Source organism: Trachypithecus francoisi, unplaced genomic scaffold (genome assembly GCF_009764315.1).
Source record: "Trachypithecus francoisi isolate TF-2019V2 unplaced genomic scaffold, Tfra_2.0 Lachesis_group4, whole genome shotgun sequence".
NCBI lineage: Eukaryota > Metazoa > Chordata > Mammalia > Primates > Cercopithecidae > Trachypithecus > Trachypithecus francoisi.
Genome location: NW_022681469.1, coordinates 126,077,075 through 126,102,817, shown reverse-complemented (window position 1 = coordinate 126,102,817; position 25,743 = coordinate 126,077,075). Strand labels below are relative to the sequence as shown.

Here is a 25,743-nt window from a genome sequence, read left to right as displayed (position 1 = left end):
CAGTGGCACGATGTTGGCTCACTGCAACCTCCACTTCCCAGATTCAAGGGATTCTCATGCCTCAGCCTCACGAGTAACTGGGATTGTAGATGCACACCATCATGCCCAGCTAATTTTTATTTTTTATTTTTTGTAGAGATGGGATTTCACCATGTTGGCCAGGCTGGTCTCAAACTCCTGGCCTCAAACGATCCACCTGCCTCAGCCTTCCAAAGTACTGGGATTACAGGCATGAGCCATCATGGCTGACCTCTTGATTTCTTTTTTAGATTGCTCTCTATTGGCACATAGAAATGCTACTGATTTTTATAGGTTGATTTTGTATTCTGCAGCTTTACTGAAATTTGGTCTATCAGTTCTAGTTTTTTGATGGAGTATTTAGGTTTTTCCAAATATAAGATCATACCGTCTGCAAACAAGGATAATTTACCTCCTTCCTTTCCAGTTTGGATGCCATTTATTTCTTGTCTGATTGCTCTAGCTAGGACTTCTGGTGCTCTGTTGAATTACAGTGGTGAAAGTGGGCATCCTTTTCGTGTTCCAGATCTTAGAGGAAACATTTTCAGTTTTTCCCCATTCAGTATGATACTAGTTGTGGTCCTGTTGTATATGGCTTTTATTGTGTGAGGTATGTTCCTTCTAAGCCCAGTTTTTTGAGGGTTTAGTATTGTGAAGAGATGTTTAATTTTATCAAATGCTTTTTCAGCATCAGTTGAATTCATCATGTGGTTTTTGTCCTTTATTCTGCTGATATGATGTATCTCTTTGATTTATTTGCATATGTTGAACCATCCTTGCTTCCAAGGGATAAATCCCACTTGGTCATGACGAATGATCTTTTTAATGTTTTGTTGAATTTGGTTTGCCAGTATATTTTGGAGATTTACAACAATCTTCATCAGGGATATCTGCCTGTAGTTTTCCCTTTTTTTGATATATCTTTGGTTTTGATATCAGGGTGATACTGGCCTCCTATAATGAGTTTGGAAGTACTTACTCCTTTTTCTTCTGCTTTTTGAGATAGTTTGCGTAGGATTGGTATTAGTACTTCTTTTAGCGTTTGGTAGAATTCAGCAGTGAAGCCATCAGGTCTTGGTAGGTTGTGTGTATAGGAATTCATCCATTTCTTCTAGGTTTTCTAGGCGGTATGAAGTTGCTCGTAGTAGCCTGGAATGATCCTTTGAATTCCTGTAATGTTGGTTTAGTGTCTCCTTTTTCATATCTGATACTATTTATTTGAATCTTGTCTCTCTTTTTTCTGAGTTCATCTGGTTCAAAACACCAACTCTTTGTTTCATTGATTTTTTGTATTTTTTTGTTTCAAATTCGTTTATTTCTGCTGTGAGCTTTATTATTTTTCTACTAATTTTGTGTTTGGTTTGCTCTTGCTTTTCTAATCCTTAAGATGTGTTGTTAGGTTGCTTGTTTGATGTTTTTCTACTTTTTTTTTGTAGGTGCTTATAGCTATAAACTTTCCTCTTAATACTGCTTTCACTGGATCACAGAGTTGGGGTTTCTCCATGTTGGTGAGGCTGGTCTGGAATGCCTGACCTCAGGTGATCCGCCCGCCTCAGCCTCCCAAAATGCTGAGATTACAGGTGTGAGCCACCATGCCCAGCTATTTCTTTATTTTCATTTGATGTGTGTCTTTATAGGTGAGGTGTGTTTCTTGTAGGCAACACATCGTTGGGTCTGGCTTTTTTATTTATTCAGCCACTGTGTCTTTTGACTGGAGAGTTTAGTCCATTTATATTCAGTGTTGTTACTGATAAGTAAGGATTTACTCCTGCCATTTTGTTATTTGTTTTTGGCTGTTTTGTGATCTTTTCTTCTTTCTTTCCTTCCTTCCTGTCTTCATTTTAGTGAAAGTGATTTTTCTCTGGTGGTATGTTTTAATTTCTTTTTATTTTTTATGTATCTATGTTGGACTTTCTTTATAGGGCAATGAAAACATTTGAAAATTGATTGTGGAGATTGTTGTTCAATTCGGTGAATATACCAAAAATCATTGAATTGTGTATTTTAAATGGGTGAATTGTATGGTATGTGAATTATTTATTAATAATACCATTAAAAATATCAAGAACCATGGCCGGGCACGGTGGCTCAAGCCTGTAATCCCAGCACTTTGGGAGGCCGAGACGGGTGGATCACGAGGTCAGGAGATCGAGACCATCCTGGCTAACACGGTGAAACCCCGTCTTTACTAAAAAATACAAAAAAAACTAGCCGGGCAAGGTGGTGGGCGCCTGTAGTCCCAGCTACTCTGGAGGCTGAGGCAGGAGAATAGCGTGAACCCGGGAGGCGGAGCTTGCAGTGAGCTGAGATCCGGCCACTGCACTCCAGGCTGGGCAACAGAGCAAGACTCCGTCTCAAAAAAAAAAAAAAAAAAAGAACCTTTGTTTTTCTTTTTCTTTTTCTTTCTTTTTTTTTTGGAGACAGAGTGTTGCTCTGTCACCCAGGCTAAAGTGCAGTGGTGTGATCTCAGCTCGCTGCAACCTCCGCCTTCTGGCTTCAAGTGATTCTCCTGCCTCAGCCTTCTGAGTAGCTGGGACTGCAGGCACACGCCACCATGCCCAGCTACTTTTTGTATTTTTAATAGAGACGGGGTTTCACCATATTGGCCAGGCTGGTCTTGAACTCCTGACCTCGTGATCCGCCTGCCTCAGCCTCCCAAAGTGCTGGGATTACAGACATGAGCCACTGTGCCCGGCTTCTGAAGAACCTTTCATATGTCAAAAGATACCATAAACCATATTAAAGAAAACCCAGACTTGGATGAATTATATGTAACATATAAAACTGTTAAAGGCTTAGTACCCGAAACACAAAAGGAATTTCTAAACATCAATAAGAAATAGACTAACACCCTATTAGTAAATTACCAGAGGATTCAGGCAGTTCACTTAAGAATGGGCCTAAATGGCTGGTTAAAAAAATGGAAAGATGCTCTGTTTCATAAAGATACAATTTAAAATAATAGAGATATCATTTCACATCTGTCTTTTTGGACCAAATTAATACGCCTTAGAAAATCAAGTGTCGGCACAAATCGCATGGAATGGAGCAGGCTCCTTCATTGCTGGGGAAGTGTAAACTGGTTGATCTCCTTGGAGAGTGGTCTGACAATATCAGGTTGAAGACAGGCCCTACCCTGTGACCTTGTTGTACTACAGCCACTCTTGTACCTGCTGCAATGCCCTTTGTGGGTGAAACAGTAACAGGAACCCAGCTGGGCCCCTCAGACTGGGATAACTCAACCACAGAACAATTTTTACATATATACATCAGTGAAATTCAGTGAACTAGATCAACAGAGATCAACAGAGATGTCAGGAAAACAGAATGCTGAGTGACAATGGCATGGAAAATGTGTTACTGTTGATTTTTTGGGGCTGTTGATGCATCCCTTAGTCTCTAAAATGTAAACGCTGATACAGACTTTTTAAAAAATTGCTTCTTGCTCATGTTGTTGCAGTCTGCTCATATTTATAAGTGCTCATTGTGTGCTAGCTACTGTTCTAGGGGTCAGGGGCCAGGGCTGTAGCCGTGAACAAGACAGGCAAAATGTCTGCTCTCATTGGGCTCATAAATGAGGGATGACAGACAGTAAACAAGTAGGAAAATAATTGTGCTCTTGGTTGATGCTAAACAATATGAAGGAAATAAAGCAGGGGCTGAGGGTGACCAGGGAAGGCGTGGTCTGAGGAGCTGACTGTTAAACAGAGACTTGCATTTTTTTTTTTTTTTGAGACAGAGTCTCACTCTGTCGCTCAGGCTGGAGTGCAGTGGTGTGATCTTGGCTCACTACAACCTCTGCCTCCCAGGTTCAAGCAATTCTCCTGCCTTAGCCTCCCGAGTAGCTGGGATTACAGGTGTGCACCACTACATCTGGCTAATTTTTGAATTTTTAATAGAGGCGGGATTTTGCTGTGTTGGCCAGGCTGGTCTTGAACTCCTGACCTCAAGTGATCCACTCGCCTCAGCCTCCCAAAGGGCTGGGATTACAAGTGTGAGCCCCTGCGCCCAGCCATAGACATGCGTTTTAAGAAGAGCAAATGTGAAAATGTTTGGGAAAAGCATCCAGGCAGATGCAAAAGTCTTCAGCTAGATCATGGTCAAAAATGGCAAGAAGCTTTAAATACTTAGGAATAAACTTAATAAAAGAAGTGCAAACTTAACACTGTGAAAACAGAAAACATTGTTGAAATAAAGAAGCCAAATAGACGGAAAGGCATCCGAGGCTCTCGGACTAGCAGACAACATTGTTAAGAGAGCAGTACTCACCAAACCCATCACAGATTCAGTGCAATCCCTGTCAGTGTCCCAGCCGATTTCCTTGCAGAAATTGACAAGACGATCCTGAAGAATAGCAAGTCCAGCGTGGCCAAAGCCCAGGAGGGAGAAGGGGAAGTGGATGGCGATGCAGTCAGGGAGATTGGCAGGGCTTCTGAGTCCTGAAAACCCTGTGGGCCATGGCAGGGAGCTATCACCGACTTCTTCTAGGTCTGGTGAAAGCCTTGGGAGCTTTTAAGCAGGGCTGGGATGGCTATGAGCGATATGGCAATGAACAGGACAGAATGTTGAATAAATAGAATTCAACTTTTCAGTGGCAGGAAATGAGAGCATCCTTAGTTTCTTTCTGTACATGTTGTTGTGTATTTGTGTCATATTACTGACCCACCTAAACCTTTTCTTAGGTGATACGGAAGTAATAGTATTTATTATAGAATATTTAGAAGATCGAGGCTGGGTCTGGTGACTCACACTTGTAATCCAGAACTTTGGGAGGCTGAGGCAGGAGGATTGCTTGAGGCCAGGAGTTCAAGACCAGCCTGGGCAACATAGCGAGACCGCATCTCTTTTTTTTTTTTTTTTTTGAGACGGAGTCTTCCTCTGTGGCCCAGGCTGGAGTGCAGTGGCATGACCTCGACTCACTGCAAACTCCGCCTTCCGGGTTCATGCCATTCTCCTCCCTCAGCCTCCCTAGTAGCTGGGACTACAGGCACCTGCCACCATGCCCGGCTAATTTTTTGTATTTTTAGTAGAGATGGGGTTTCACCATGTTAGCCAGGATGGTCTCAATCTCCTGACCTCGTGATCCGCCCACCTTGGCCTCCCAAAGTGCTAGGATTACAGGGTGAGCCACCGCGCCCATCCGTGAGACCCCATCTCTTAAAAAGTGATAAATTAGCTGGGTATGGTGGTTCACGCCTGTAATCCCAGCACTTTTGGGGGCCAAAGCGGGCAGATTATGAGGTCAGGAGTTCGAGAGTAGCCTGGCCAATATGGTGAAATCCCGTCTCTACTAAAAATACAAAAATTAGCTGGGTGTGGCGGCACACACCTGTAGTCCCAGCTACTTGGGAGGCTGAGGTGGGAGAATCGCTTGAACCCAGGAGGTAGAGATTGCAGCGAGCCAAGACTACACCATTGCTCCAGCCTGGGTGACAGAGTGAGACTCTGTCTCAAAAAAAAAAAAAAAGGAATAAATTAGTCGGGCATAGTGATACACACCTTCAGTCCTAGCTACTCAGGAGGCTGAGGTGGGAGGATAGCTCGAGCCTAGGAGTTCAAGGCTGCAGTGAGCTGTGATCGCACCACTGCACTCCAGCCTGGGTGACAGAGCGAGAGACCCTGTTTTTTAAAACACACACACACACACACACACACCACACACACACACACACACACACAATATTTAGAAGATTCAAACTGAAAGATAATATGTATTCAGGATCCTGCCACTTTGAGGTAATGGCAGTTAACATTTAGCATTTTTTCCTTCTAGTCTTTTGAATGAAGTTATGATGAGACATTTCTCAAATTGAGTAATGAGTGCCCATCCCGCCGAGCTCACCCCCTCAAGACCTCAAAAGAAAACAAAAGAATCATAGCTTTCCTGTTGGCAAGTCAGTCCTTAAGCCTTCTGATTAATTTCTTTCAGGTGGAGCTGATCAGAATAATGTTCAGCATCAACCCCCTGGAGAACCTGAAGGTGTACATCAGCAGTCGGCCTCCCCTGGTGGTCTTCATGATCAGCGTGAGCGCCATGGCCATAGCTTTTCTGACCCTGGGCTACTTCTTCAAAATCAAGGAGATTAAATCACCAGAAATGGCAGAGGTACAGTATGTTCTGACTTCTCCTGGGCTGGCTGGCCCTTATGGAGTGGGGCAACACTCTGTGGCTTGTCATATAGCTTTCTTGGGTTTTGGCCTTTCTCTCCTAGTGAGAAAGGTCAGTATTTATTCAGAATTTTCTCTTTTCCATCTCCCCAGGACTCAGCTTTGTTAGGAAATACCTAGATAGGTATTGTTCAATTTAAATATGCTACCAGTTTCAGGTAGACTATTTCAGCAGTGAAACAGATGCATTTTGGAGAGTACATTTGTAAAATGATCTGTGTCAAAAAGCTGGAGAACTCACCTCAATATTCCATCTCAAATGGGTTCATTGCTGTTTTAGAAAACTGAACATTTGGTATTTAAAAACCACATATCATCATGGAGTTTTATCAGCTGTACTAATCGTTTTTTTTCATGAGATAAGGAATCTTAAAGAAATTCAAAAACAGGATCTAATTACCAAATATTTTTGTTTTTTGAGATGGAGTCTCGTTCTGTCACCCAGTCTGGAGTGCAGTGGCGTCTCAGCTCACTGCAACCCCCACCTCCCGGGTCAAGCGATTTTCCTGCCTCAGCCTCCTGAGTAGCTGGGATTACAGGTGCCCACCACCATGTCTGGCTAATTGTCTTTTTAGTAGAGATGGGGTTTCGCCGTGTTGGCTAGGCTGGTCTTGAACTCCTGACCTCAGGTGATCCACCAATCTCAGCCTTCCCAAGTGCTGAGATTACCGGCGTGAGCCACCACACCCAGCCTAATTCCTGTCTTTTAATAGATTCCTTGGGTGCCTTCTCTTACTCTTTTTCCTTCTTGGGTTTGTTGTTGGGTGGAGGTGGGGGTGGGGGTGGGGCTGGGAGTGCGTGGTTGCCACATTGAGTGTGCCTTGCAATGGAGAGGAGAGTTCTGTTCCATGTAATTGAGATCATAGCTTTCTCTTGTGCTCTAGGGCATTCTAGATCTTAAGTGATCTTGGCAAAAGGAACCGCCTACACATGTGAACTCTTTCTAGCACAGTTCAAGTAATGAGTTTTAGCTATTTCTACCTTGTAACCCTTTCAAAGAGTTTCTTACTAAGAGACATACTGGCTGGCTTAATTCTCCCTCTTTGCTGACCCTGCCTCAATCTTTAAAGGTTGTGAAAACAGGCTGCCCCCACATCAGGGCTGAAAATGAATATTCTACTCAAAACTAAAGCTTTGCAGCCTCCTGCCATTTCTTTCCTGCACATCTTGAGTCCATGTTGAGCACTTGGCCGAGGCCAGTGGTTACAATGAAGCCTGGATAATTAGCCCTTAATAATCCAAATTAGGCCTGGCATTGGCTTTAGCTGGCTGTTCAACGTGGACTCCAGCTCTGTAGCAACGCGTTGTTGAGATGCTGCAGAACTTTGGTTATGATTAGTTTCGTGATTTTTATTTTCAAATGAGGATCTTAAGTTGTAGGAAAGGCAGTGGTGTATGGGAAACATTTGGGGCTGTGAATCAGAACTTAAAGCCGATTCTACCTTGAACTAGAATTGGAGAGTCCCTAATTTGCCCTGGGCCTCAGTTTCTTCATGTCTAGGACTATGAAGGACTGAAACTAGAATGTTCATTTTCAGCCCTAATGTACTAGAATGGTCGTTGAGTTTGTAGGTGTTAGGGAAATGTAATTTAATAGATCCAGTTGCAGTCTTACTAAATGTCACATACAGTTAAACTGATGCTGTAAGGGTAGACTTACTGGGCTGGTTAAGGGTTGCTCAGATGACTTTTTTTTGTTGTTTTATTGAGATGGAGTGTCACTCTGACACCCAGGCTGAGGCTGGAGTTCAGTGGCGCGATCTTGGCTTACTGTAGCCTCTGCCCCACTTCAAATGATTTTCGTGCCTCAGCCTTCCAAGTAGCTGGGATTACAGGAATGCGCCACCATGCCCAGCTGATATTTTTATTTTAGTAGAAACATGGTTTCACCATGTTGCCTATGCTGGTCTCGAACTCCTGGCCTCAAGTGATCCACCCTGCCTGACCTCCCAAAGTGCTGGGATTATAGGCGTGAGCTACCGTACCTGGCCTCAAGTGGCATTTTTAAATTTTTTTTTATTTTTGAGACAGAGTCTCGCTCTGTTGCCCAGGCTGGAGTGCAGTGGCACGATCTCCTCTCACTGCAACCTCCACCTCCCAGGTTCAAGCGATTCTCCTGCCTCGGCCTCCCAAGTAGGTGGGACTACAGGCACACACCACCACACCTGGCTGATTATTGTATTTTTAGTAGAAACGTGGTTTCACCATGTTGCTCAGGCTGGTCTTGAACTCCTGACCTCAAATGATCCACCCGCCTTGGCCTCCCAAAGTGCTGGGATTACAGGTGCAAGCCACTGCACCTGGCCCCTTCCTTTTTGAAATTGTTGCTGCTCTAAGGTGTCATCAAAAGTCCATAAGAAGGGGGGCAATGTCCCTAATGAGTATTAGTATTCACTGCTGTTTTGTGTTCTGGAGAAAGAGAGCAAGATATATGGAACTGATCTTTTGGGACATTATTTTAAGGTGACTTTATTTAAAAAAAAAAAAAGAATTGTAATTGCAAAATGAGTTTGCATTAATGCTTTTATTCAAGCTTTCTTTTCCAGTTTGGTTCTGAGGCTAGATCATTTTCTCCATGTGTAATATGCTGGATTTTTTTAAAAGAAGATTTTCTTGAATAAATTGATTTGATTTCACAGTTTATTGAGTATCTTGTGCCAGTGAAGAGTTCATATTTTAGGTTATGAATATAAAAGTGATTAGGAAAGCCACATTGTGCTGCCTGTGAGGAGGTTGGTGGCCGTGTTGTCATGATCTTAAATGACCAGCTCTGAATTGTAGTTTGCTGATGTGCTGCGGTGCCACACTGGGGTCTTACCTGTGTTCCCGCAGCCGGAGGCAGGCGCTGTTCACACTCATTTCTTTTTCTTTCATTTCCCCAAAGGACTGGAATACTTTTCTGCTACGGTTCAATGATTTGGACCTGTGTGTATCAGAGAATGAAACGTTAAAGCATCTCACAAACGACACCACAACTCCGGAAAGCACAATGACCAGCGGGCAGGCCCGAGCTTCCACCCAGTCCCCCCAGGCCCTGGAGGACTCGGGCCCTGTGAATATCTCAGTTGCAATCACCCTAACCCTGGACCCACTGAAACCCTTCGGAGGGTATTCCCGCAACGTCACCCATCTGTACTCAACCATCTTAGGGCATCAGATTGGACTTTCAGGTATGCAGTAGCCACTCTCCATTCAGGCTTCTCAAGCAACCACTGTTACAAAAAGAGGATGCACCGTGTGTGTTTTTACTGACTATATTGTACTAAATTGTAGTCTTGCACGTGTGTCTTTTTTTGTTGAGTTTGAACTACATGAACCATTTCTACACCATCATTACTTGGTAAAGTACCTGGCTTGAAGTAGTTTCTCAAAAGCCTGTAGGAACAAGAAACTGAAAAAACTATAAGGCCTGTCTAATATTTACAAACATGTAATTTTTATTTAGGCTTACCCTGTTGGAGTTTTCATTATTTACTACACATCTTCTATTGCTATTAGTTTATAGATTTTTTAATGGCCATTTTTTTTTTTTTTTTTTTTTGAGACGGAGTCTCGCTCTGTCGCCCAGGCTGGAGTGCAGTGGCCGGATCTCAGCTCACTGCAAGCTCCGCCTCCCGGGTTCACGCCATTCTCTCGCCTCAGCCTCCCGAGTAGCTGGGACTACAGGCGCCCGCCATCTCGCCCGGCTAATTTTTTGTATATTTTAGTAGAGACGGGGTTTCACCGTATTAGCCAGGATGGTCTCGATCTCCTGACCTCGTGATCCGCCCGTCTCGGCCTCCCAAAGTGCTGGGATTACAGGCTTGAGCCACCGCGCCCGGCCAATGGCCATTGTTAGTCCAACACTGTGCTAAGCTGCTGGGAATAACTAGAAAATGACTAAGATGACTGGGCACAATGGCTCGTGCATGTAATCCCAACACTTTGGGAGGCCAAGGTGGGTGGATTGCCTCAGCTCAGGAGTTTGAGACCAGCCTTGGCAACGTGGTGAAACCCCATTACTACTAAAATACAAAAAATTGGCCAGGCGCGGTGGCTCACACCTGTAATACCAGCACTTTGGGAGGCCAAGGTGGGCAGATCACAAGGTCAGGAGTTCGAGATCAGCCTGGCCAATATGGCAAAACCCCATCTCTACTAAAAATACAAAAATTAGGCAGGCATGGTGGCGGGCACCTGTAGTCCCAGCTACTTGGGAGGCTGAGGCAGGAGAATAGCTTGAACCCAGGAGGCAGAGGTTGCAGTGAGCTAAGAATCACACCACTGCACTCCAGCCTGGGCGACAGAGAGAGACTCTGTCTCCAAAAAAAAAAAAAGCCGGGCATGCGGGCATGGTGGTGCACCGCACTTGTAGTCCCAGCTACTCAGGAGGCTAAGGCAGGAGAATTGTTTGAACCCGAGAGGTGGAGGTTGCAGTGAGCTGAGATCACACCACTGCACTGTACTCCAGCCTGCGCGACAGAGTGAGACTCCATCTCAGAAAAAGAAAAGAAAAGAAAATGCCTAAGATGGGCCCGGGCGCAGTGGCTCATGCCTGTAATCCCAGCACTTTGGGAGGCCGAGGTGGGTGGATCACTTGAGGTCAGGAGTTCAAGACTTGTCTGGCCAACATGGGGAAACCCTATCTCTACTAAATACAAAAAAAACTAGCTGGACATGGTGGCGGGCGCCTGTGATCCCAGCTACTCTGGAGACTGAGGTGGGAGAATCACTTGAACCCTGGATGTGGAGGCTGCAGTGAGCCAAGATCACACCACTGCACTCCAGTCTATGCAACAAGGCGAGACTTCACCTCAAAAAAAAAAAAACAACCTAAGATGTGGTCTCTTCCTTTTGGAATTTTGGGGTTATGGAAGAGACAAAGAGAAACGTGAGTTAATGTTTATCAAGCACTTATAATAGTTCCTGCCACAAAGGAAATGCTATGTAAGTGCTTGATAAGGGATATGAAAAATACATGCTTATAAAACGTGGAGCACTGCCCTGTGACCAGTACTAAACCCATGACAGACTGTAAGTGACGCAAGAGAAGGGCTAGAAGGCAGTGGAAGCTGGAATAATTGGGAAAGGCTTCATATGGGACACCTGGGCCTTGGAAGAATAACCTTTTGTTCTTTGGTTACCAAAAGGCTTTTAAAAAAGTTCTTAGGCTGGGTGCAGTGGGTCATGCCTGTAATCCCAGCACATTGAGAGCCTGAGGCAGGAGGATTGAATGAGCTCAGGTGTTGAAGACCAACCTGGGCACATAGCAAACACCTGTCTTCATGAAGAATATAAAAAATTAGCCAGGTGTCGTGGCATGCACCTCTAGTCCCAGCTACTTGGGAGGGTTGCTTGAACCTGGGAGGTCGAGGCTACAGTGAGCTAAGATTGTACCACTGCACTCCAGCCTGGTCAATAGAGTGAGACCCTGTCTCAAAAAAAAAAAAAAAAAAAAACAAGAAACAAATAAAAAGTCCTTGAAGGAATTTAAGTGCCCACCAGCCTCCTATTGGCGGTTAGAGGTGAGAATGTTCCCATAATAATCAAGGTATGGGTGACTTCTGGGTTTCCCATGTAGCAAGTGGACCTATTTCTTATGGCATGGCATAAGGACATCTTCGGGTTTTTTTTTTTTACTTTTTTAAAATTATTGTTATTTTCAGATGGAGTCTCACTCTGTCACCCAGGTTGGAGTCCAGTGGCACCGTCTTGGCTCACTGCAACCTCTGTCTCCTGGGTTCAGGCGACTCTTCTGCTTCAGACTCCCGAGTAGCTGGGATTACAGGCTCACGCCACCATGCCCAGCTAATTTTATATTTTTAGTGGAGACAGGATTTTACCATGTTGGCCAGGCTGGTCTTGAACTTCTGACTTCAAATGATCCGCCCACCTCAGCCTCCCAAAGTGCTGGGATTACAGGCATGAGCCACCATGCCTGGCTATTCTTTCATTTTAATTTTTAAAATTTATTTTTTGAGACAGTCTTGATCTGTCGCCAGCTAGAGTACAGTAGTGTGATCATAGCTCACTGCAGCCTCAAACTCCTGGGCTCAAGCGATCCTCCCTAGTACCTGGGACCACAGGTGTGCACCAGTATACCTGGCCGATTTTTAAAAGTGTTTTGTAGAGACAGAGTCTTGCTATCACGTTCAGGCTGGTCGTGAATTCCCGGCCTCAAGTAATCCTCCTGCCTCAGCCTTCTAAAGTCAAAGTGCTGGGACTATAGATGTGAACCACTGTGCCTGGCAATACGTTGGTTTTAATTTAAGCTTCATCACTTGCCTTTCTTAACTCTGAAACCCTCTGACCTCTGTTTGTTCATATGTAAAAGGGGGACAATTGCATTTCTTGGTCATGTTCATGGGAGAAGAGTAAATCTTAAGTGAAATAATATGTGTAAAAAATGTTTGAAAATGGCTAGACAGGTGTGCAGAAATGGTGAGGTTAATTCACCCAGCCCAAGTTTTTCACCTCTGATCTGCCCAAGGTCTGGTTTGGCATCTCCAGGCCATGACTGGAAAGCGGCCACTTCCTTCGCTGCTTCGTGGCTCTGAGTTGAGCAGGCCTCATGATCAGGGTCAGGACTGCTCTTGTTCCTCAGATCCCACAAAGGTAGGTTCCTGGGCTGATAGATGATTCCTGTGTGGGTTTGATTTCAGGGTTTATTTGTATGCCGGAGAATAACAAATACGTGGTTCTTTATAAAAAAACGATTTCTCTTTCATAGGCAGGGAAGCCCACGAGGAGATAAACATCACCTTCACCCTGCCTACAGCATGGAGCTCAGACGACTGCGCCCTCCACGGTCACTGTGAGCAGGTGGTGTTCACAGCCTGCATGACCCTCACGGCCAGCCCCGGGGTGTTCCCCGTCACTGTGTAAGTGTACCCGGCGCCCGGTGAACACGCGTAACAAGCCCCACTTGCCTGAGTACAGCTGGGCTGCTTCGGCCTTAAATTCTCAGGATGGCTTGCTTCACATTTCTTTATAGAATTACCTCTACTCAGACCTATCTAAAGGATTATTTAATTTGTCTAAAGGATTCTTTAATTTGGAATTCTAAAGATAGAACTTCCACGAACAAAATCAAAAGTTAGTGTCCCCTCGAGGCAGTAAAAGCACCTGGATATTGCTGGACATTCATAGGCTGTCTTTTCCTGCAGGAGTAGAAGCAGCAAGTTACAGAAAAAAGGCTCACTGTGGCCGGGTGCAGTGGCTGAGGCCTGTGATCCCAGCACTGTGGGAGGATGAGGTGGGAGGATCCCTTGAGCCCCGGAGTTGAAGACCAGCCTGGACAACATATAGGGAGACCCTGTCTCTGTTTAAAAAAAAGAAAAGAGAAAGGAGACTCTCTAAAGATAAAGCTTTTCAACCAGGTGTGGCGTCTCATGCCTATAATCTGAGCACTTTGGGAGGCCAAGGTAGGCAGATCACCTGAGGTCAGGAGTTCAAGACCAGCCTGGCCAACATGGTGAAACCCTATCTCTACTAAAAATACAAAACTTAACCAGGCCTGGTGGCACATGTCTGTAATCCCAGCCATTTGGAGGCTAAGGCAGGAGAATCGCTTGAACCTGGGAGGCAGAGGTTGCAGTGAGCCGAGATCGTGCCACTGCACTCCAGCCTGGGTGACAGCAAGACTCTGTCTCAAAAAAGTAAATAAATAAAATAAAACAAAGATAAAGGTTTGTTCATCTCCATTATCCAGAAAGATAGTTTAAAATTGTTGATCTTAGTTTATCTTGATTTTAGTTTTAAATCAAGTATAAATCAAAACTTATTTTCCGTTAAAGTTACTAATTTTAACATGTAACATTTTAAATCATTTCCCATTAAATAATTACTAATTTTAATTTTACCTACGAATTTGAAAGTTAGTTTTAGGCCGGGCGCGGTGGCTCAAGCCTGTAATCCCAGCACTTTGGGAGGCCGAGACGGGCGGATCACGAGGTCAGGAGATCGAGACCATCCTGGCTAACACGGTGAAACCCCGTCTCTACTAAAAATACAAAAAAAACTAGCCGGGCGAGGTGGTGGGCGCCTGTGTCCCAGCTACTCGGGAGGCTGAGGCAGGAGAATGGCGTGAACCCGGGAGGCGGAGCTTGCAGTGAGCTGAGATCCGGCCACTGCACTCCAGACGGGCGACAGAGCAAGACTCCGTCTCAAAAAAAAAAAAAAAAAAAGAAAGTTAGTTTTAAAATCAATATAAATTGAACTTTATTTTCCATTAAACAATTAAGGTTTTTGAAGCTTTTCCTTCAGTGTTTTGAGCAGCATTCAGTGTTATTGTTTGGCCTTTTAGGTGTTTTTTTTTTTTTTTTTTTTTTTTTGGTCTCTCCTGTCTGTAAAGGAGATAATTATTTATGAATAAATAGGTGAAATACATAAGATACAGCCTATTTAAAAGAATTCTGTGGTGAATTCTTTTTAAATAAGAATTATCCTGGGATTTGTCTATTTTAGACATTTGGAAGTTTGTAGGACAAGATCAGATTAAGTTAAACATTACTTTGTGTTACAGTAACTGATACAGAATTTTGTAGGTAAAGTTTCCAGTTGTAACTAAGTGATATGCTTTGGGCTGGGTGCAATGGCTCATGCCTGTAATCCCAACTACTTGAGAGGCTGAGGCAGGAGAATCAGTTCAACTTGGGAGGTGGAGATTTCAGTGAGCCAAGGTCACACCAGCCTGGGCAACAGAGCGAGACTCTGTCTCAAAAAAAAGAAAAGATGATAAGGTTTGGCTGTCTCCCCACCCAAATCTTGTTTTGAATTGTAGTTCCCATAATCCCCTTGTGTCATGGGAGGGACCCAGTGGGAGGTAATTGAATCATGGAGGTGATTACCCCCATGCTGCTGTTCTCATGATAGTAAGTGAGTTCCCATGAGACATGATGGTTTTATAAGGGATTTTCCACCTTTTATTCGGCACTTCTCTTTGCTGCCGCCATGTGAAGAAGGATGTGTTTGCTTCCCCTTCTGCTGTGATTGTAAGTTTCCTGAGGCTTCCCCAACCATGCTGAACTGTGAGTCAATTAAGCCTCTTGCCTTTATAAATTACCCAGTCCCGGATATGTCTTTATTAGCAGCGTGAGAATGGACTAATACACTAAGAGTTTAGCTAATTTGAGAAGATAGGCTTACAAGGAGCTTATGTCCTTTGCATCACATGTGAGAGGACTGTAGGTTGAATTCTGAAGGCAGAAATCCAACACCCAAACTCCTAAATGTCAGGCACCTATTTATTTTTCTGTTATATTTTTATTTTTTTAAAAAGACCCTCAAACTAAAATATAATGATATTTATGTCAAAGAAGCATGAACATGTAAGTTACATTTTTCCTTTCCACGTGTGTTGCCGTGTTTGGTGTTTTCCCAGCTGCTGTGGGGGTGACACAAGTGAATGACTCAGGCCACTGAGCACGTGTCTTTCCTCCTCCTCTTCCCCTGCAGACAGCCACCGCACTGTGTTCCTGACACATACAGCAACGCCACGCTCTGGTACAAGATCTTCACAACTGCCAGAGATGCCAACACAAAATATGCGCAAGATTACAATCCTTTCTGGTGTTATAAGGGGGCCATTGGAAAAGTCTATCATGCTTTAAATCCCAAGCTTACAGTGATTGTTCCAGATGTAAGTGAGAAAAATCGTGTGTGTGTGTGTACGCGCGTGCGTGCATATGCATGTGTGTGTGCATGTGCTGCAACCATTGGTATAGGCCCTGCTGACTTCCCTGAGTAAGCGTCTCCTCTGCCACTTTAGATTTCCAGGTGAGTTGGGACACTAGGCGGAGTGGTGGATGCTTGGAAAAACATGCCACCTATTGGTTAAGAAAAATCTGGTTCTTCTGTTCATTTTCTCTGTTATTCAGCAGCAGTTATTTCTTGAGCAACTGCGTAATCCCTGGGGGATTACAAGGGATCCTTATATGAATATTATCTTAGAGGATGTTCACAGACATTCATAGAAGACTATCTAGTGTCCATGTGAACAAAAAATGGTACTGCTTAGAGTTCTGAAAGGTAGAAGTAAGTAGTAGATGGAGATGAATCTTCGACTAGAGTGAGGCCTGAATAGGATTTAACTAAACCAAGAGACAAGGAGAAGAAAATACTTATCTATCTCGTCTAGCAGCTGTGTGCTAGCTCAGCTTCCTACTTAGACTTGAGCCCACTTATTTTTTTAGAGACAGGATCTTGCTCTGTCACCCAGTTTGGGCTCTAGTGGCACAATCATGGCTCACTGCAGCTTCCGACTCTTGGTCTGAAGCTTCGTGAGTGGCTGGGACTACAGGTGCATGTCCCATGCTGGGATAATTTTTAAACTTCTTGTAGAGACGGGGTCTTACTATATTGCCCAGGCTGGTCTTGAACCCCTGGCCTCAAGCGATCCTCCTGCCTTGACCTCCGAAATTGCTGGGATGACAGGTATGAGCCGCCGCACCCGGCCCGAGCCCACTTTTTAACATTGCTTTGATATTTTGTAAATGTGTTCCTTTCTGGCAGTGTGTATTAGCTGGATCTCTCTTCTTTTGGCCTGGCCCTTTGTCCTTTTCTTTTTTTCTTTATATTTATTTATTTATTTATTTATTTGAGATGGAGTCACACTCTGTCGTCCAGGCTGGAGTGCAGTGGCACAATCTCGGTTCACTGCAACCTCTGCCTCCTGGGTTGAAGCAATTCTCCTGCCTCAGCCTCCAAAGTAGCTGGGATTATAGGCACCTGCCACCACGCCTGGCTAATTTTTGTATTTTTAGTACAGATGGGGTTTTGCCATGTTGGCCAGGTTGGTGTTGAACTCCTGACCTCAGGTGATCCTCCCACCTCAGCCTCCCAAAGTGCTGGGATTATAGGCATGAGCCATTGCGCCCAGCCTTTGCCCTTTTCTGGGGCTCATTTGTAGGCCAGGATCCTGCAGGAGCCAGCTGTGGAGGTCAGGCTGGATGGTGGGCTGAGGCCCTTCATGCCTGACCAAGGGCACTCGCTGCCTGTGTTTGGGGCTTGGGGGTTGGTAAGGCAATGTGTTGAGAAGACTGAGCTGCCCCGCTATGTTGTAAGTGACCTGCGGGGAGTCCAGGGCTGACCTGAGGCCTGGAGATACTAGAGGGTAAAGGAATGGAAGCATGTCTGGGGTCCCTCTAGTAACTTGCAGGGCCTGGGAATTGACTGCATGTAGGAGGTCAAAGGGCAGTGAATCAAGGATGAACTCAGCATTTTCATCCAGGGACGTAGAGAAAAGCAGGAGGAGGGAGGCGACCCTGGGGAGAGGTGAGGGGCTGAGGCCTTCCTGGTGGTGGCATAGCCAGTAGTTAGGAATGCAGCCTCAGCTGTCAGCCATGCAACCTGAAGGCAGTCCCATGATGAGGATGTGTCCAGAAAGGAGTGGGGCTTAAAGACAGTGTGTCTGCAGCCTTTGCAGGGGAGAAGCCTGCTGGAGGGGCAGGGTTCAGGCAGTGTGGGGGTGCAGAAGACAGGGCAGAGGACAGCCCTAGGGCTAGGAAAGTGTGGGTGCTCTCCAACAGAGGCTCGGGAGCACCATGTCTTCACTTAATGAGATCCAGCTTTGGTCACTTAGGAGACAAAATGAAAAACCTCCTGTTGCAGCTTAAGAAGAAAAGTTGTGGCAAGTCTGGAGGTTGTCAGTCCTGTCTCTCAAAACCCAGCATTAAAACCTTTCAGTCACTCAGAGCAGATGTTTCTGATTTTTTTCTCTTCTTTATTTAGGATGACCGTTCATTAATAAATTTGCATCTCATGCACACCAGTTACTTCCTCTTTGTGATGGTGATAACGATGTTTTGCTATGCTGTTATCAAGGGCAGACCCAGCAAATTGCGTCAGAGCAATCCTGAATTTTGTCCCGAGAAGGTGAGCTGTGGATGGGGTCCAGGCCAGCATTTTGCCAGAGGTCTCTGTATACAGAAAGTCCCAGTTATCCTTACTCCATTTATTGTGGGTGGCACCTTTCATCCAAAGAAATGACAGTTATCCCTCAATATCCGAGGAGGATTGGTTCCAGGACCCTGGTGGATACCAAAATTCATGAATGGCCAAATCCCTTCTGTAAAATGGTACAATATTTGCATATGACCTCTGCACATCCTCTGTAACCTTTTTTTTTTTTTTGAAGATGGAGTCTCGCTTTGTCTCCCAGGCTGGAGTGCAATGACACTATCTCGGCTCACTGCAGCCTCCGCCTCCCGGGCTCAAGCAGTTCTCCTACCCCAGCCTCCTGAGTAGCTGGGATTACAGTCGCATGCCACCACGCCCCACTAATTTTTTGCATTTTTAGTAGAGACAGGGTCTCACCATGTTGGCCAGGTTGGTCTCAAACTCCTGACCTCAAGTGATCCACCCGCCTTGGCCTCCCAAAGTGCTAGAATTATAGGTGTGAGCCACTGGGCCCAGCTCATCCTCTGTAACTTTAATTTCTAGATTACTTTTTTTTTTTTTGAGACAGTTTTGCTCTGTCACCAAGGCTGGAGTGCAGTGGCATGATCTCGGTTTGCTGCAACCTCTGCCTCCTGGGCTCAAGTGATTCTCCTGCCTCAGCCTTGAGAGTAGCTGGGATTACAGGCGTACGCCACCACACTCAGCTAATTTTTGTATTTTTAGTAGAGACAGGGTTTCACCATGTTGGCCAAGGTAGTCTCGAACTGCTGATGTCAAGTGATCCACCTGCCTTGGCATCCCACAATGCTGGGATCACAGGTGTGAGCCACTGTGCCTAGCTTCTTTGTTACTTATAATACCTAATACAATGTAAATACTATGTAAATATTTGTTACAGTGTATTTTAAAAACCTGTATTAATTTTATTGTTGTATTCATATGTATTGGTTTTTTTCTTTTGAGTATTTTTGCTGTTTTTAATTTTTTTTTTTTTTTTTTTTTTGAGGCAGGGTCTCACTTTGTCACCCAGGCTGGAGTGGTGTGGTGCGATCATAGCTCATAACACAATCATAGCTCACTGCAGCCTTGAACTCCCAGGCTCAGGTGATCCTCAGCCTCCTGAGTAGCTGGGACCACAGGCATGCATCACCACACCTGCTTAATTTTTGTATTTTTTGAAAAGATGGAGTTTCGCCACGTTGCCCAGACTGGTCTTGAATTCCTGGGCTCAAGTGATCCACCCACCTTGACCTCTCAAAGATTACAGGTGATTACAGGTGTGAGCCACCATGCCCAGCCCTCTTTTGTGTATTTTTGGTTGAATCTGTGGATATGAAACCCACAATTACAGAAGGCCAACTGTAGTTTCTGTCTTCATTAGAAGTGTCTTTACCCTCAACCTAAATTATGGTGTTGGATTTTTAATCATATACCCAAACCTCCATCACCATTATAGCTCGGAGTGACTTGGCAGTTGTTCTCAGGTCTCCACTGGAGCACTACTGACCCTGTGTAGCTGCCTCCTCTGTAGTTCCATCAGCATAAGAAGTCTTCTAACAGAATGCTTATCAAGGTTTAAAGACAGTTACCTCAGCTGGGTGCACCTGTAATCCCAGGACTTTTGGGAGACTGAGGCAGGAGGATCACTTGAGCCTAGGAGTTCAAGACCAGCTTGGGCAACATGGTGAGACCCCATCTCTACTAAAAGTTAAAAAATTAGCCACATGTAATGGTGCATGCCTGTATTCCAAGCTACCGGGGAGGTTGAGATAGGAGGATTGCTTGAGCCTAGGAGTTGGAAACTGTAGTAACCTATGAGTGTACCACTGCACTCCAGCCTGGACAACAGAGCGAGACTGTGTCTCAAAAAAACAAAAACCAGTTAATTCTGTCTCCGCACAGTGGTTCCAGATGGGCTGCATCTTGCAGGAGACTTTGAGATTTCTAGTAATTTCTTCCTAGGTGAGATTTTCTTCTTAGGGATTTAGTAACTTCACTGCCTGGTTGATACGTGCAATCAGTGTGGCGTCCTGGTCTTTGGGTAGAGGCTGAGTTAACCTGGGCTTCTCTTTTTGACTGATTTCCCTGACTTGGTGTCTTCCAGGTGGCTTTGGCTGAAGCCTAATTCCACAGCTCCTTGTTTTCTGAGAGAGACTGAGAGAACCATAATCCTTGCCTGCTGAACCCAGCCTGGGCCTGGACGCTCTGTGAATACATTATCTTGCGATGTTGGGTTATTCCAGCCAAAGACATTTCAAGTGCCTGTAACTGATTTGTACATATTTATAAAAATCTGTTCAGAAATTGGTCCAATAATGCACGTGCTTTGCCCTGGGTGCAGCCAGAGCCCTTCAGTCCCACCTTGGACTTGAGGACCTACCTGATGGGATGTTTCCACATGTCTCTAGAGAAGGATTTCCTGGATCTAGCTGCGTTGGAGCTGGTCATGACGATGTTTTCACTAAGGTCACGGGCGCGTTGCGTCACTGGTGGGGTTGAAGTTTGGTTTGGTTCTTGTTTCGGCCCAGTATGTAGAGAACGTTTGAAACAGTCTGCACCTTTGATACAGTATTGCATTTCCAAAGCCACCAATCCATTTTGTGGATTTTATGTGTCTGTGGCTTAATAATCGTAGTAACAACAATAATACCTTTTTCTCCATTTTGCTTGCAGGAAACATACCTAAGTTTTTTTTGTTTGTTTGTTTTTTGTTTTTTTGTTTTTTTCCTTTATAAAGAAAAAATAAAATAGTCTCATTTTAATACTACTCTAGTTAGGACAGACTTGTGCTTTTATCCTGAGTAAAATGTTAAACATTTAAGTCACGTACATGATAAAAATCTAAGTTTCATTTTCCACATGGATGACCAGGAACCTGGTCTTGTTGGGAGTTGGCACAGAAGGTTCTACTATCTTCTCAGCCGCTCTTGTCCATCCCTTCTGTTGTCAAAGTTAAAGCAGCCTCTTCACTCAAAAGGGCTTCAAAATGTAAGTGGCTCTAGAGTTAGAGTGGCCGTTTGCTGCTCTGCTTTCTGGAATGCAGATGACAGTATGGAAAGAAAGAATAATGATTTGGTCTAATAGGAAAGGATTTCTTTCTCTCTTTCTTTCTTTTTCTTTCTTTCTTTCCTTCTCTCTCTCTTTCTTTCTTTGAGTGGGTGGATTTCTCCTTTTTTTTTTGCTTTTTATGTGACTCACATATCTTCAGAAGGAAAATGGCAGCTAGTACATTAGGAAGATTATGAAAACAGTGCCTGTGACGTTTGAAGGAATGCAATTCTAATTTGCCATTTATCAGAAAAATACCAAAAGCATTTTTCTTGTAACTTTTTTCTTTTCTTTTTTCTTTTTTTTTGAGACAGGGTCTTGCTCTATCCCTCAGGCTGGAGCATAGCTCAGTGTAGCCTCCAACTCCTGGGCTCAAGCAATCCTCCCACTTTAGCCTCCTGAGTAGCTGGGACTACAGGCGTGTGCCACCACGCCTGGCTAGTTTTTAAATTTTTTTGTAGAGACGGGGTCTCCCTCTGTTGCCCAGGCTGGTCTGGAACTCCTAGCTTCAAATGATCCTCTCACCTTGGCCTCCCCAAATCCTGGGATTCCAGGTGTCAGCCACCACACTTGGCCCTCTTATAACGTTTTGTTTGATTGTCTAGTTCTTCTGTCTCTTTTTCCTTCTAATCCTTATTCATTTAAGCAAAATTGTACATTCTCTTTTTCAGTCCTTTCATGTTGTATTCTTACTGTTTTTCTTAATAACTTTTTGCCTTAATAGCTCATTGTCACTAATAACTTCTGTGTTCTCCCAGGCCATGTTATAACAGAAGGGTACTGAAAACTTTGGACATGACCATGAGTACTTCCTTTCCTTCACTCTAGGTTTGTAGTCTGTTTTAAATTAGGATTAGTTCCTGCATTCTGAAATACATTGACTTAGAACATTTTATCCCAGGCATTTTTGAATGGAAAACAGTTGCGGGCTTTTATTGAAGATTGTTAAAATAATCACCATAGTAACTTGATATGTTAGTATTCCTGTTTTTCCTTTTCGTATGTTTCAAGCGCAGTAATCATACTTGTCTATCCAATTTCTTTGTATGATACGAGTTGCTTACACGATGCATGGCTCACTTATTAATTTAGTTTTCTCCTTAGAGACTTTGAGACCCTTAGGACACAAGATTGAGAAAGAGCCCTGTGGTTTGGCTCTAGAAATGCTGTTATCATTAGGACCATCAGATTTTAGATTAAGCTGCTATTGAATTAATAAAATCCCAATGAAGCAGAGTTATAGGGATAGATTTATAGCTGGCAGAGTGGTATCAAAGGAGAAAGACAGTGAAAAAGCCAATTTCACTGGTTCGTTCAGTCCAGCTCATTGCTAACATTAGTTACCCTTGTTTTAATGACAGAGTGTGGCTGGAATCTGCAGCCAGGGGAGGGGCGACACCGTTAGATGAGAGGAAAGGAAGTGCCAAAAATGCCTGGACATATGGCTTGTCCTGAGCCCAGGACACACACTTTAAAATCCCAGCATTCACCTAAGCAAGTACTTCTCAAAGATCTTACAGAAACACAGAGTCAATCAGTTTTATAAAGGAAGGCTGCAGGGAGAGAGGAGGCCTGGGGGCCGGGGTGAAGAGGCCTAGGACCTGAAGAGACTCCAGCGAGTCTCAGGAAGCCCAGGGGACCTGTCACCATCTGAGCACTTCCCAGGCTCAATGCTCAGCCGGAGTTTGCTGGTGGACCTCAGGATTTGAAGTGTGCGACAGACAGGGTGCTCTTGCTGTTCAGGGCGGCCCCATGCAGGAGCACTAGCTCACCCTCAGGCATCTCGGACTGGAGGGCCAGCAGAAGGTCAGCAACTTACTCTTAAAATGATTGTTTCAGATCATATTGATCTCTTTCCTTTTTCCTTTTGTCCTTTCACTGTATGACTTGAATCAGTTTTGATTCTATTTGTAAGTGTTTCTTGTCATGAGGCACCTGCCATGTCTGTTGCGTTTTCCTCGGCAGCGTGTAGGTCTTCTGCTTCCCGGGTTTTCACCCCTCCTGCAGGCACTGTGGGGTCCTGAGGGCCAGCGGGTCCATTTCACCTCTTGCTGCATGATGGTCAGTAGCTGATCTGTTACGGCATTCACTTCCAGATTAATTTTCCGTGTTTGAAGTATGTGCATATGTGCTTTACAGAATAAAACATCTGAATTTATTTGCTCTGCGTCTTCTTCCTCCAACTGGATGGTGTTTTGTTTTGTTTTGTTTTTGTTTTTGTTTTTGTTTTTGTTTTTTGAGACGGAGTCTGCTCTGTCGCCCAGGCTGGAGTGCAGTGGCGCAATCTCGGCTCACTGCAAGCTCCGCCTCCTGGGTTCATGCCATTCTCCTGCCTCAGCCTCCCGAGTAGCTAGGACTACAAGTGCCCGCCACCATGCCTGGCTAATTTTTTGTATTTTTAGTAGAGACGGGGTTTCACCGTGTTAACCAGGATGGGCTCGATCTCCTGACCTTGTGATCCGCCCGCCTCGGCCTCCCAAAGTGCTGGGATTACAGGCGTGAGCCACCGCGCCCAGCCCGGATGGGTGTTTTCTAAGGGAAGAACATGTGCGGTCAGCAGCTGAGGGTTTTTTGCAAGCTCCTCCTTTGAAATGTCACCTGTCATTTGGATGAGGGGTGGTCATTGTTCCGATGAAGGCAGCCTCACCAAGCACATGCGTCTTCCCCCTGAGGGTACAAAACTTCCTGTAGCTTGCTAGACCAACAAGTGCTTGCAGGCCTGACCCTAATCCTGCCCCAAGGAAGTAAATAATAAATACAGACCAGCAGGGAGCATTGAATAGATGTAGGAGTTCCAGGACACCCTTCCTGGTGACATAAGCCCTCAGTGTGCACTAAGCCTGTATGCCCAACCGCAGGTGCCCCGCCCACTCTGTGGTCTGTTGCAGAGCTCCGGCCTGCTCTAGACCTCCTTTGGCAAGACAGTGCATCCTCCACAGTTTCCATAGCTAAAAGGAGATTAGTGTTCACTAATGCAAATCCTTCCCCTTTCCAGCTGCCAGAGGCTCCATGCCCCTCCCCCTCCCTCCCCAGCAAGTGCTGGGGTCGCGAGGTCATTCTCCTGGTTGAGGAAGGTGATACTCAATGAGCTCTTTGTTCCTTCCACCTCCACCTCTCCCTGCCTCCTGCCTGTAACAGGCAAACTGCTTGGAGCACGGTGTTATTGCCTGTGCTCTTTCCTTGGACTCATGTATTCAATGTGTGTGTGGTGATTCACCTCCCATCTCAGTACAGAATATGCCTTGGAGAAGAAGAGCTCACGTCTCTCTGCTGTCTTGGCCTGGTAAAACCTGATACGTGCCACGTTCTCAAGTCAGATCAGTGGTTTTGCTTTAAAACCATTTCATTTTCCCGGTGGGCCCCCTGTGCTTCCAGTTCCCTCAGACTCAGACGTGCAAGGATTCTCCCAAAAGTGGAATGAACGCACAGATTGTAGCACTCCAGAGTCTACTGAAGGTTATTGTGAACCTAGTTGCTGTCTCAAAGAAAGATATCCTTGCCTGGAGTTCGAGACCAGATTGGCCAACATAGTGAAACCCCGTCTCTACTGATGAAAATATAAAAATTAGCCGGGCGTGGTGGCAGGCGCCTGTAGTCCCAGCTACTCGAGGCTGAGGCAGGAGAATCACTTGAACCCAGGAGGCAGAGGTTGCAGTGAGCTGAGATCGCGCCACTGCACCCCAGCCTGGGAAACAGAGCAAGATTTTGTCTCAAAAAAGTAAAATGAGTGTATCTCTACCCATTTGAGAGGCCACATTCTTTCCACCTATGAAGACCACGCACACTTCACCTATCACGCTAATTGTTGATGATGGGGGAACTAGGGTGGTTTGAAAAATTGCAAGAAGAGGCTGGCCATGGTGCTCACACCTGGAGTCCCAGCACTTGGGGAGGCCAAGGCGGGAGGATCACTTGAGCTAAGGAGTTTGAGACCACCGTGGGCAACCCTGGCTCTGCGAAAAATACAAAAATTAGCCAGGCATAGTGGTGGCATGTGACTATAGTCCCAGCTACTTGGGAGGCTGAAGTGGGAGGACCACTTGAACCTGGGAAGTCAAGGCTGCACTGAGTTATGATCACACTCCGGCACTCGAGCCTCCTGGGTGACAGGGTGAGATCCTGTCTAAAAAAAAAAAAAAAAAAAAAAAAATTGCTAGAAGGCTTGGCAGTAAATCACGCTACATCCAAGGGGAAAGAAGCAGGGGTTGAGTTTTGCTGTTCACATTCAGCCTCTTTTCTCCAAATTCTTTTTTCTTTTCTTTCTTTCCTCTCTCTCTCTCTCTCTCTCTCTCTCACACTCTGTCTCTCTCTCTCTCTCTCCCTCCTCTTCTTTCTTTTTTTGAGACAGGGCCTCACTGTGTCACCCAGGAGGCTGGAATGCAGTGGTTCATTCATGGCTCACTGTAACCTTGAACTGCTGGGTTTAAGCAGTCCTCCCGCCTCTGCCTCCGGAGTAGCTGGGATCACAGGTGCACATCACCATACCTGGATAATTTTTTACGTTTTTTGTAGAGACAGGGTCTTGCTATATTTCCCAGGCTGGTCTTGAACTCCTGTGCTCAAGCGATTCTCCTACCTCGGCCTCCCCAAAGTGCTGGGATTACAGGTGTTCACCACCACACCTGGTGCCTC

The 25,743-nt window shown here is 45.1% G+C and overlaps 1 protein-coding gene across 3 annotated transcripts in view; it reads left to right on the top strand.

Annotated features, from left to right (window-relative positions):
* Positions 1–23,269, top strand: part of TMEM248 (transmembrane protein 248) — a 38,987-nt gene extending 15,718 nt beyond the window's left edge. The window contains exons 2-7 of one of the 3 annotated variants that reach the window (XM_033193373.1): positions 5,948–6,124; positions 9,071–9,356; positions 12,896–13,046; positions 15,622–15,805; positions 17,896–18,039; positions 20,168–23,269. In XM_033193373.1, the coding sequence (XP_033049264.1) occupies positions 5,966–6,124; positions 9,071–9,356; positions 12,896–13,046; positions 15,622–15,805; positions 17,896–18,039; positions 20,168–20,188 (945 nt within the window). In that variant the 5' untranslated portion in view covers positions 5,948–5,965 and the 3' untranslated portion in view covers positions 20,189–23,269. The remainder of the gene's footprint in view (positions 1–5,947; positions 6,125–9,070; positions 9,357–12,895; positions 13,047–15,621; positions 15,806–17,895; positions 18,040–20,167) is intronic. The other 2 variants (XM_033193372.1, XM_033193374.1) reach the window with 2 other exon arrangements.
* The last annotated feature ends 2,474 nt before the right edge of the window (positions 23,270–25,743 follow it).